This window comes from Cryptomeria japonica, unplaced genomic scaffold, assembly GCF_030272615.1.
Source record: "Cryptomeria japonica unplaced genomic scaffold, Sugi_1.0 HiC_scaffold_1586, whole genome shotgun sequence".
NCBI lineage: Eukaryota > Viridiplantae > Streptophyta > Pinopsida > Cupressales > Cupressaceae > Cryptomeria > Cryptomeria japonica.
In genome coordinates this window covers 12501-25000 of record NW_026729945.1, presented here as the reverse complement: position 1 = coordinate 25000, position 12500 = coordinate 12501, and the positions used below count along the sequence as shown (strand labels likewise).

Sequence of the window (12500 nt, the reverse complement as noted above, 5' to 3'; positions counted from 1 at the left end):
ATTCTGGAGAAGAGAAGGGCCGAAACCTCTGGTCTTGCTTCGTCCTCTCAAAAAACCGCAGGAATGGCTTTGTCCTCGACCGGGAATGCTTTTCTGTGAGGAGAATTCGCTTGGAGCGGAGGACGTGGGCGGTTCTGCAAATCGCACAGAGCGGCGAGGAGGAGGAGGAGCTGACCAACGCTTTGAGAGCGATCGCCCAAAGGCAGGCGATATGGAGTTCCGGGTTTTTCTCCCGGAACCAAGCCCGTTTTTTGGAGCCTGAGCAACAGCAGGCCGAGCACCAAGGATGGACTCTGGGTTGTGAGCGGGCCGAGCACGAGCACGAGTTGAAGCGGGCCGAGCATGAGGTGGAGCGGGCCGAGTGTGAGCTGGAGCGGGCCGAGCATGAGAGGGCCGAGCGCCAAGGGGAGGAGCGCTATCGGGCCGAGTATAAGCGGGCCGAACGCCAGAAAAAAGAGCACTCTCGGGAGCGCAATCGCCAGCCACATTGCCAGCTAAGTCACCAACATTATTGCCCCCGAAAACAGAAGCTTGATGGCGGGGCGACTTCGAAGAAGAAGATCTCTTTCGGCGAGCAGACCGGGAGGGCTTGGGAGGAGCGTCCGGGAGCCGAGGAGGCTGCTTGGTCTTCGACCGCAGCACCGTTTTCACAGGCGTGGAGGGAGCATTCGAAAGCAACGCCTCAATCTTCCTTTCGAAGGAGTTAAACTTAACGTTTAACTTCTCATTAATGAGCTCTGCAACCGAACGTTCAATGGGAAGCTCGTCTGCCTGGGTCATAGCATCATCTCGAGCATTCTGACAAACAGCAGCAGCGGCATCTCGGGCTCTCTTTTTCATCACTTTCTCAGCAATAAAATTATTGCAGAGATCGTCAAAACTCGCTTGAGCAGCGGTATGCCAAGAATCTGCAGGGATCGAGAAAGAACCAATATAAGATTGGTTCTTAACAGCATCGATTGTAGACGCCAAAGAAGTGGCGAAAGAGGAGACCAGATCTGTGATGGCTTTGGCGTGAGATGTAGAAGCAGATTCCATGGCGGAGATATATGCACCGAGAAAGCGAAGGTTCGCATCGGCCTGAATGGCTTCGAGTTGTGAAGAGAGAAAAGTATTGCTCTCAGGATCATTCACAACGATTTTAGGTGGCTTCACTTGCAAATTTTTTGGAAGCGCACCAGCTTCAGCAAAAACCTTTAACTTCCGCAGGAACTCGGTAGAGCGGTCTGCAACCAGATGACGCCTCTTGAAGTCTTTGAAGGCAGTAAGAACCATCGAAGAGATAGCTGGTGGATAAATCTCAGGAGGAGACTTTGGTGGATCCACAGGAGGAGCAATCGGCTGCAAAGAAGTTGCAGCTGGAGTGTCGAGCGAAGCACCAGGCGCCGAAGGTTGACCGGGAGGTGCAGTCTCGTCTGCAGGTGGAGGCACATCTACAGGATGAGGCACATCAACAGGTTGTCCTTTGTCCTGGAGCATCTGGAACTGCAGTGGAGGCCGTGGCCTGGGCCTGATGAGTATGCAGAGGCTCTGGATGAGTCGTGGTATTATCAGAGGAGTCACTAAAACCCCAAAGACTCCGACGAATCTCATCTAGATTGCAATCAATATTATTTTGATATTCTAAGAGAGCATTACGTTCTTGCAAGCGAGAGGCCTGTTCGCGAGCAAGCAGGTCCGAGAGCATCTGCAGTTGTTGCTGAATGCCGTTAAGGGCATCTTCAGAAGCAGCAACAGAAGGAAGAGCAGAAGCAGCACGCGAACGGGTTAGGCGAGCAGTAGTAGCAGCAACATCCCTCGAGCCTGCAGCAGATAAAGATCTTTGAGCTGCAGGTTGAGTAGCGGATGAGGAAGGAGAAACAGCTGGAGATCTTCCAGGGGCCATCGTGAAAGAAAGAAAATTTTAGGGTGTTAAAAATTTTGAAAAATTCACTGGCAGCGAAGGAAGAAAACCAGAAAGAAGAATACAAATAGCTAAGGCAAAAAACATACAAATTTCATTGAGTTTTTGTTCAAAACTAGTTTCGGGGAATTCACCCCTCATCAGTTGAACTCAAGTATGAAAAATACATGTCCAGGGAGGAGAATTTATAGAGAATGGAGACAAATCCATTATCTCAAAAATTTCCTCAAATAGCTAAAGTATTACAACCAAGAAGGTGAGTCATCAAAAGAATGCCCAAAAATAAGGCAAGTTATCAAAAATCAAATATAATCATTAATAAAAGATTAAATAATTATTAGTTAAAGATTAATAATCATAAAGATTAAATAATCATTAAATAATAATTAAAAAGATAATCTTTTAATTAATCTTTTAAATTTAAAGATTAATCTTTTAAATTTAAAGATTAATAGTAATCATCAAGTAATTATTAAATAATAATCATTAATAAAAATAATCAAATAGATAGTTAAAAATAACTATGTAGAGATTATTTTAATGATTATTATTAAATAATATTAATGATTAAATTAATGATTATGATGACGATTTTGATGACGAAGTAAAGGTCTCTGAGAGAAGAATCTACTTCTCGTTAAGAAGGAGCCAAGTTTTCGTGGATTACGCCAGCAGATCCTTGGATGAGGAATATGGCGAAGCGCGGGGACTTTTTGGCAAAGCCGAAAAAGTTTAGGGTTTAGGGTTTAGGGTTTAGGGTTTAGGGTTTAGGGTTTAGGGTTTAGGGTTTAGGGTTTAGGGTTTAGGGTTTAGGGTTTAGGGTTTAGGGTTTAGGGTTTAGGGTTTAGGGTTTAGGGTTTAGGGTTTAGGGTTTAGGGTTTAGGGAAACCCCCAAGTTCATCGCTTTAGTCGAAGGACTAAAATCAAGTTTGAATACAAGGGGGGCCCTCTTTCTTATTTTTGGAGCAAAAACTCGCTGAAGAAGCGCTGACTTGTCCTTCGGAGAGACCTTATTGAAGCAGTGTACAAGAAACCTTCTGGGGTAGCCTCGGGCACGAAGTCTTTGAAAAAGGAGCCTTTTCAAACGAACAAAACCGGAAGGCTCAGATTCCCGTAATAAATAACGGCGAAGCTCGCTGATGACAAAAGCTTTCTTCTGATGAGACGGATGCCAAGATTTATACAAGATGTATTGATAGGCATTGAGCTTTTTCTGATGGCATTGAGAAGAAAGAATACCCGTAGAGAGAAACTTCGGCCCTTTGTAGAAATTTATGTCAAGAATAACCGCTGAAGTGGAGGAGATGCATGGATTAATGTTGATCTCGGGAAAAACATTCTGATAGGCAGAGAGAAACTGCTGGAGAGAGTGCAAGGAGCCAGTCCAAATCCCGAAAGCATCATCGATAAACCTCTTATAAAAGAGGAGAGGTGAAGTGTCCACGGTGGAGGAAAGAGAAAATTCCAAGTGACACAGAAAGAGGCATGCATACACAACAGCAAAATTACTGCCCATAGCGGTTCCACGGATCTGCTGGTAGACGATACCATCAAACTCTAGGAAATGGTATTGAAGAACAAGCTCGGCTAGGAGGTAGATCATCTCAACAAGCCGTAGATTAATACCATGAAGGACAAAAAACTTTGTCACCATCGCTTTCAGAGCAGAGAGACCAGCATTCATGGGGATGCTCGGATAGAGCGACTCGACGTCAAAAGTGAAGAGCAAGCAATCGCGTGGGAGGCACAAGTTCTCAAGATCACGCAACAGGCAGATGGAGTCTGTCAAATGATTCGATTGCTCAAGCAAAACTGGAAGAAGAAGGTGGTGCAGCACTTTGGAGGCGGGTTCCAGCAGGTACCCAGAATAGGAACAGATTGGACGCCCCGTGAGAGTGGGTTTATGGATTTTCGGGAGCAAGTAAAAAGCACAAGCACTTGCTTTATTGATTTGAACGCTCAGGAGAAAATCTTTCACACCCTTCAAGATAGCACCGAACCTTTCAATGATGGAGATCAGCTCTTGTCGAATCGTATTCCAAGGCACTGCAGAGATGACGGAGTACACATTTTGATCAGAGAGCAGCCGTAATCCTTCGAGCTCGTACCAGGTTTTGTCAAGCACAACAAGTCCCAGGTTCTTGTCGGCTGACTTGATGACGATGGAGGAGTCCTTTCGAAGCTTTCTGAGTGCAGAGAGAAGCCTTGATGGAAGCATAGGCCCGTGAGTGAAAACGGTTGAGGAGATTTGCTGACTAAGGAGCAATTCACCCTGCCTGAGAATGTGTTCGAGGTCCACGTTGACAACGGGCGGATTCCAACAAGGATTTCTGGCTCGGAACTTTTGAGAGAAGGCACCCGCAAAATGCAGAGCAATGTTGGCTACAGGTGGATCGACATCTGGTCCGAAGAAGGTTCGCAGCCTGAAGAGCCGAGCAAAGGAGCGATATTCTGCAAGAATGTTGAGTGCAGTCATCGGAGGAGGACGGGGGATGAACTTCATCCCAAGTCCCAGCACGCGTCTCTCATCGTAATTAAGCGGCCGAGATGAGAGATTATGGATCATAGAGTTAGAGATCCGATTATCGATCTCAGAAGGTCGCTTTCTGGAGAAGAGAACGAGAGAGAAGACGGCAGGATTGATGGCTGCACACCAAAGGCTCAAGCGGAATCGCGAGCGGGAGGAATTGAAGAACTCGGGCCTTGATTCTGGAAGCGAGTCGGGCTTTGATTCTGGAGAAGAGAAGGGCCGAAACCTCTGGTCTTGCTTCGTCCTCTCAAAAAACCGCAGGAATGGCTTTGTCCTCGACCGGGAATGCTTTTCTGTGAGGAGAATTCGCTTGGAGCGGAGGACGTGGGCGGTTCTGCAAATCGCACAGAGCGGCGAGGAGGAGGAGGAGCTGACCAACGCTTTGAGAGCGATCGCCCAAAGGCAGGCGATATGGAGTTCCGGGTTTTTCTCCCGGAACCAAGCCCGTTTTTTGGAGCCTGAGCAACAGCAGGCCGAGCACCAAGGATGGACTCTGGGTTGTGAGCGGGCCGAGCACGAGCACGAGTTGAAGCGGGCCGAGCATGAGGTGGAGCGGGCCGAGTGTGAGCTGGAGCGGGCCGAGCATGAGAGGGCCGAGCGCCAAGGGGAGGAGCGCTATCGGGCCGAGTATAAGCGGGCCGAACGCCAGAAAAAAGAGCACTCTCGGGAGCGCAATCGCCAGCCACATTGCCAGCTAAGTCACCAACATTATTGCCCCCGAAAACAGAAGCTTGATGGCGGGGCGACTTCGAAGAAGAAGATCTCTTTCGGCGAGCAGACCGGGAGGGCTTGGGAGGAGCGTCCGGGAGCCGAGGAGGCTGCTTGGTCTTCGACCGCAGCACCGTTTTCACAGGCGTGGAGGGAGCATTCGAAAGCAACGCCTCAATCTTCCTTTCGAAGGAGTTAAACTTAACGTTTAACTTCTCATTAATGAGCTCTGCAACCGAACGTTCAATGGGAAGCTCGTCTGCCTGGGTCATAGCATCATCTCGAGCATTCTGACAAACAGCAGCAGCGGCATCTCGGGCTCTCTTTTTCATCACTTTCTCAGCAATAAAATTATTGCAGAGATCGTCAAAACTCGCTTGAGCAGCGGTATGCCAAGAATCTGCAGGGATCGAGAAAGAACCAATATAAGATTGGTTCTTAACAGCATCGATTGTAGACGCCAAAGAAGTGGCGAAAGAGGAGACCAGATCTGTGATGGCTTTGGCGTGAGATGTAGAAGCAGATTCCATGGCGGAGATATATGCACCGAGAAAGCGAAGGTTCGCATCGGCCTGAATGGCTTCGAGTTGTGAAGAGAGAAAAGTATTGCTCTCAGGATCATTCACAACGATTTTAGGTGGCTTCACTTGCAAATTTTTTGGAAGCGCACCAGCTTCAGCAAAAACCTTTAACTTCCGCAGGAACTCGGTAGAGCGGTCTGCAACCAGATGACGCCTCTTGAAGTCTTTGAAGGCAGTAAGAACCATCGAAGAGATAGCTGGTGGATAAATCTCAGGAGGAGACTTTGGTGGATCCACAGGAGGAGCAATCGGCTGCAAAGAAGTTGCAGCTGGAGTGTCGAGCGAAGCACCAGGCGCCGAAGGTTGACCGGGAGGTGCAGTCTCGTCTGCAGGTGGAGGCACATCTACAGGATGAGGCACATCAACAGGTTGTCCTGGAGCATCTGGAACTGCAGTGGAGGCCGTGGCCTGGGCCTGATGAGTATGCAGAGGCTCTGGATGAGTCGTGGTATTATCAGAGGAGTCACTAAAACCCCAAAGACTCCGACGAATCTCATCTAGATTGCAATCAATATTATTTTGATATTCTAAGAGAGCATTACGTTCTTGCAAGCGAGAGGCCTGTTCGCGAGCAAGCAGGTCCGAGAGCATCTGCAGTTGTTGCTGAATGCCGTTAAGGGCATCTTCAGAAGCAGCAACAGAAGGAAGAGCAGAAGCAGCACGCGAACGGGTTAGGCGAGCAGTAGTAGCAGCAACATCCCTCGAGCCTGCAGCAGATAAAGATCTTTGAGCTGCAGGTTGAGTAGCGGATGAGGAAGGAGAAACAGCTGGAGATCTTCCAGGGGCCATCGTGAAAGAAAGAAAATTTTAGGGTGTTAAAAATTTTGAAAAATTCACTGGCAGCGAAGGAAGAAAACCAGAAAGAAGAATACAAATAGCTAAGGCAAAAAACATACAAATTTCATTGAGTTTTTGTTCAAAACTAGTTTCGGGGAATTCACCCCTCATCAGTTGAACTCAAGTATGAAAAATACATGTCCAGGGAGGAGAATTTATAGAGAATGGAGACAAATCCATTATCTCAAAAATTTCCTCAAATAGCTAAAGTATTACAACCAAGAAGGTGAGTCATCAAAAGAATGCCCAAAAATAAGGCAAGTTATCAAAAATCAAATATAATCATTAATAAAAGATTAAATAATTATTAGTTAAAGATTAATAATCATAAAGATTAAATAATCATTAAATAATAATTAAAAAGATAATCTTTTAATTAATCTTTTAAATTTAAAGATTAATCTTTTAAATTTAAAGATTAATAGTAATCATCAAGTAATTATTAAATAATAATCATTAATAAAAATAATCAAATAGATAGTTAAAAATAACTATGTAGAGATTATTTTAATGATTATTATTAAATAATATTAATGATTAAATTAATGATTATGATGACGATTTTGATGACGAAGTAAAGGTCTCTGAGAGAAGAATCTACTTCTCGTTAAGAAGGAGCCAAGTTTTCGTGGATTACGCCAGCAGATCCTTGGATGAGGAATATGGCGAAGCGCGGGGACTTTTTGGCAAAGCCGAAAAAGTTTAGGGTTTAGGGTTTAGGGTTTAGGGTTTAGGGTTTAGGGTTTAGGGTTTAGGGTTTAGGGTTTAGGGTTTAGGGTTTAGGGTTTAGGGTTTAGGGTTTAGGGTTTAGGGTTTAGGGTTTAGGGTTTAGGGTTTAGGGTTTAGGGTTTAGGGTTTAGGGTTTAGGGTTTAGGGTTTAGGGTTTAGGGTTTAGGGTTTAGGGTTTAGGGTTTAGGGTTTAGGGTTTAGGGTTTAGGGTTTAGGGTTTAGGGTTTAGGGTTTAGGGTTTAGGGTTTAGGGTTTAGGGTTTAGGGTTTAGGGTTTAGGGTTTAGGGTTTAGGGTTTAGGGTTTAGGGTTTAGGGTTTAGGGTTTAGGGTTTAGGGTTTAGGGTTTAGGGTTTAGGGTTTAGGGTTTAGGGTTTAGGGTTTAGGGTTTAGGGTTTAGGGTTTAGGGTTTAGGGTTTAGGGTTTAGGGTTTAGGGTTTAGGGTTTAGGGTTTAGGGTTTAGGGTTTAGGGTTTAGGGTTTAGGGTTTAGGGTTTAGGGTTTAGGGTTTAGGGTTTAGGGTTTAGGGTTTAGGGTTTAGGGTTTAGGGTTTAGGGTTTAGGGTTTAGGGTTTAGGGTTTAGGGTTTAGGGTTTAGGGTTTAGGGTTTAAGATTAAAGATAAAGAGATCACTGGCAGCAATGGAAGAACGACAGAAAAGATTGAAGAAAACTGAAGAATGTAGACAAAAAAGCTTAAGGAAACATGCAGATTTTCATTTGAGTATGTTCAAAACTAGTTTCGGGGAATTCACCCCTCATCAGTTGAACTCAGACTGAGAAAATACATGTAAGAGAGGAGATTAAATAGAAAGTGGAGACAAATCCACTATTTCCAAAAATCTACCTTGAAAAGCGAAAATGTCTACAATATTACAATATCTCAAAATTACATGGCTTCTAGAAGATATGCCTAAATTACCTTTTTTGAAAAATGTCTAAACAAGATAAAGAATCTAGTAAGACAAAAGTCAAAAAGGAATATTAATCATTAAGTTAATAGTTGAAAAAGTAACTATTAATTAATGATTAAAAAGAAACTATTAAGTTAAAATTAATAATTAATAATTAATGAATAATTATTAATTATTAATAATAAGTAATAGTTTATTAATGAGGCATAGGTCTCTGAGAGAAGAATCTGCTTCTTGTTAGGAAGGTACCAAGTCGTCGAGGATTACGCCAGCAGATACGAGGATGAGGTATATGGCGAAGCGCGGGGACTTTTTGGCAGAGCCGAAAAAGTTCAGGGTTTAGGGAAGCCCCCAAGTTCATCGCTCTAGTCGAAGGACTAAAATCAAGTTTGAAAACAAGGGGGGCCCTCTTTCTTATTTTAGGAGCAAAAACTCGCTGAAGAAGCGCTGACTTGTCCTTCGGAGAGACCTTGTTGAAGCAGTGTAAAAGAAACCTTCTAGGATAGCCACGGGCACGAAGTCTCTGAAAAAGAAGTCTCTTCAATCGGACGAAACCAGAAGGTTCAGATTCTCGAAGGAGATATCGACGAAGCTCGCTGATAACAAAAGCTTTCTTTTGATGCGGAGGATGCCAAGATTTATACAAAATGTATTGATAGGCATTTAGTTTCTTTTGATGGCATTGAGAAGAGAGAATACCCGATGAAGAGAAATTCGGCCCTTTGTAAAAGTTGATGTCGAGAAGCACTGCAGAAGAGGACGAAATACATGGATTGATGTTGATTTCTGGATATGCATTCTGATAGGCAGTAAGAAACTGTTGGAGAGAGTGCAGAGAACCAGTCCAAATGCCGAGAGCATCGTCAATATACCTCTTAAAAAAGATAAGAGGTGAAGAATCCATGGAGGAGAAAAGAACCTCCTCTAGATGGCATAAGAATAGGCAGGCGTAGGCAACTGCAAAGTTACTTCCCATTGCAGTCCCACGGATTTGTTTGTAGAAAACGCCATCGAATTCCAAGAAGTGGAATTGAAGAACCACCTTAGCAAGACTGCAGATCATGTCGACAAGCTGCTGATTAATGCCACGAGGAGCAAAGAATTTTGACACCAAAGTCTTCAAAGCAAAAAGGCCTGCGGATGTGGGGATGCTCGGGTAGAGCGATTCCACGTCAAAAGTAAACAACCAGCAATCGTGTGGAAGACGGCGATGCTTGAGTTCACGGAGGAGGCTGAGCGAATCAGTCAAATGATTCGGTTGCTGCAATAAGATTGGAAGAAGAAGATGGTGTAGAACTCGAGAAGCGGGTTCTAAAATATAACCAGCATAAGAGCAAATCGGTCGACCTGTAAGGACAGGTTTATGTATCTTGGGCAGCAAGTAAAAAGCACAAGCAAGTGCTTTGGAGACCGGAATGCTCAGGAGAAAAGGTTCCACGTTTTTCAAAACAGAGCGGAATCTACGAATGATTGAAGAGAGATTACAAACAATCTCATCCCACGGCACAGCAGGGACCACAGAGTACACCATCGGGTCAGAGAGCTGTCGTAGTCCTTCATTAAGATACCACGATTTGTCAAGGACAACAAGTCCGAGGTTTTTATCTGCCGCCTTAATAATAATGGTGGAGTCTTTGCGTAGATTTCTGAGGGCTGACAGAAGCCGAAATGGCAGCAGAGGGCCATTGGTGAACGTCGCAGAGGAGATTTGCTGACAGAGGAGTCGCTCTCCAATTTTGAGGATTTTCTCGAGGTCCACGTTGAGAGATGGCGGATTCCAGCTCGGATTGGGCATGCGGAACTTCTGAGAGAAGCCACCAGCAAAGTGCAGAGCAATCTCGGCGGCAGGAGAGTGAACGCGATCATCAGAATCTGGCCCGAAGAAAGAACGAAGTCTGAAGAGTCGTGCAAAGGCACGATACTCTTCAGAAATCTGGAGAGCAGTCATTGAAGGAGGTCGTGGGATGAATTTCATCCCGAGCCCAAGCACTCGTTTCTCATCATAGCTAAGAGCCCGCGAAGACAAATTATGAATTGCCAGATTTGAAATCCGGTTGTCTATCTCCGATGGGCATTTTCTGGAAAAAAGAACCAGTGAGAAAGATGCGGGGTCAATGACTGCGTGCCAGAAGCTTAGACGGACGCGTACCCGCGCGTGAAACCGCGGGTGGTGACTGAAGAATTCTGAGTCCGTCTCTGAGCAGGTCTGTGGCTCGAGCTGCGGCTTCGGCTTCGGCTTCGACCTCGATTTGGCACTCGGGTCTGACTTCGGCTTCGTCCTCGGGTCCTTCCTCTGTCTTGGCGCAAGTGAGGACTTGGCGTGAGAGGAACGTCGGGCTCGGAGGAGGCGGGCGGCTCGGCAAATTGGACAAAGCGGCGAGCCGGCGGAGTAGACCTTGGCGTGGAGTGAGATCGCCCAGAGGCAGCAAAGGTGTGGTTCCGGGTGAAATTCCCGGAATGAAGTCCGTTTTTTGGCCCTGCAGGAAGACTGGATTTCGATCCTTTGATTGGCCCATTTTTTGGCTCGTTTTTTGGAGGACGAGCATGGGTGCTGGAGTGCAGGGAAGCCTTGGTCGGAAGCATCTGAGGAGGCCGCGGAGTGTGCAAGATGGGAGGTTGAATGGAGGACCGAGAGCGCTGCTTGGTCTTCGACCTCAGCGCAGATTTCAAAGGGCCCGATGAAGACTCCGCGAGCGAGGCTTGAAGCTCTTCGATTTTGCTTTGAAGAGCGAGGAACTTAGAGTTCAACTTATCATTGATAAGTTCAGCCACTGAATGCTCAACAGGGAGTTGATCGGCCTCGGACATCGCATTATCCCGTGCTTCTTGCCTCACGGCAAGGGCGGCATCTCTGGCGGTCTTTTTCATCACCTTGTCCATGACAAAGTTGTTGCAGAGGGCGTCAAAGAAATCTTGAGCAGATTTAAGCCAATCGTCGCTGGGAACAGAGAAAGAGCCCACGTAAGATTGATTTTTGATAGCGTCGATCGTTGAAGCCAAGGACGCGGAAAAAGAAGCAGAGAGCTCGACGATGGCTTTGGCGTGATTAGCAGAGGTAGTCTCCATGGCAGAGACATAGGCACCCAGAAACCGCAGGTTGGCATCCGCTTGAATGGAATCGAGTTGAGCGGAGAGGAAGGCATTGCCTTCACTGTCATTAACGACCACTTTTGGTGGCTTAACTTGAAGGTTTTTTGGAAGCGTGCCGGCCTCGGAAAAAACCTTCAGTTTTCGCAAAAACTCTGCAGAGCGGTCTGCGATGAGATGGCGCCTTTTGAAATCCTTGAACGCTGTGAGCACCAGCGAAGAGATGGCAGAAGGGAGGCCATCGGGTGGAGCCACCGGAGGAGAGTTTGGTTGCGCCGAATGATCAACAGGAGGAGCGGAAGCTGCAGGTTGACCAACGGGAGGAGCGGTAGAGCCGTCGAGCAAGCAGGTGGGTGCGGTGGGAGGAACCGATGGAGAGGGCTCGGTGGGGTCAAGCCTCGACGTCTCTTCAACACCAGGAGCGGGACCCGAAGAGGGGCCCTCAGTAGAGGCGGGCATCGGCCGAAAGGAAGATGCAGGAGGGATGTTGAAAGGCTCCGGAGAGGAGCAATCTGTAGAGGAGTCGTGACCGCCGAAGAGACGTCTGCGAAACACATTCATATTCAAATCCATGGACTCCTGAAACCGCAGCCGGGCACGTTGCTCGCAGGCAAAAAGCTCTGTGAGATGCTGGAGCTGTTCCTGAACAGCGTCAAGAGTGGAGTGCTCGGGAGCCGGAGCAGAAACAAGACCAGCAGCAGAGCGGGAACGGGTTTGACGGGCGACAGAGGCATCCCTCGAGCCTGCAGCAGATGAAGTTCTTTGAGCAGCAGGTTGAGTAGTGGATGCCGGAGGCGAGTCAGCTGGTGTTCTTCCAAAGGCCATCGTGAAAGCTAAAAGAGTTTAGGGTTAAAGATAAAGAGATCACTGGCAGCAATGGAAGAACGACAGAAAAGATTGAAGAAAACTGAAGAATGTAGACAAAAAAGCTTAAGGAAACATGCAGATTTTCATTTGAGTATGTTCAAAACTAGTTTCGGGGAATTCACCCCTCATCAGTTGAACTCAGACTGAGAAAATACATGTAAGAGAGGAGATTAAATAGAAAGTGGAGACAAATCCACTATTTCCAAAAATCTACCTTGAAAAGCGAAAATGTCTACAATATTACAATATCTCAAAATTACATGGCTTCTAGAAGATATGCCTAAATTACCTTTTTTGAAAAATGTCTAAACAAGATAAAGAATCTAGTAAGACAAAAGTCAAAAAGGAAT

General features: G+C 46.1%; 2 protein-coding genes across 2 annotated transcripts; both read right to left on the bottom strand.

Annotated features, from left to right (window-relative positions):
- Positions 1–2768: 2768 nt before the first annotated feature.
- On the bottom strand, positions 2769–4379 carry LOC131047024 (uncharacterized). Its single transcript, XM_057980818.2, has one exon. It carries the CDS (start codon positions 4377–4379, stop codon positions 2769–2771), a length of 1611 nt encoding a protein of 536 aa, XP_057836801.2.
- A 4013-nt stretch (positions 4380–8392) lies between these two features.
- Positions 8393–10144, bottom strand: LOC131047025 (uncharacterized). Its single transcript, XM_057980819.2, has one exon. The coding sequence runs from the start codon at positions 10142–10144 to the stop codon at positions 8393–8395; it is 1752 nt and encodes a 583-aa protein (XP_057836802.2).
- Between the last annotated feature and the right edge of the window lie 2356 nt (positions 10145–12500).

What these genes read in the sequence shown, in the direction of transcription:
- LOC131047024 (XM_057980818.2), bottom strand. Translation starts at nt 4,379, where the DNA reads ATGACTGCACTCAACATTCTTGCAGAATATCGCTCCTTTGCTCGGCTC.
- LOC131047025 (XM_057980819.2), bottom strand. Translation starts at nt 10,144, where the DNA reads ATGACTGCTCTCCAGATTTCTGAAGAGTATCGTGCCTTTGCACGACTC.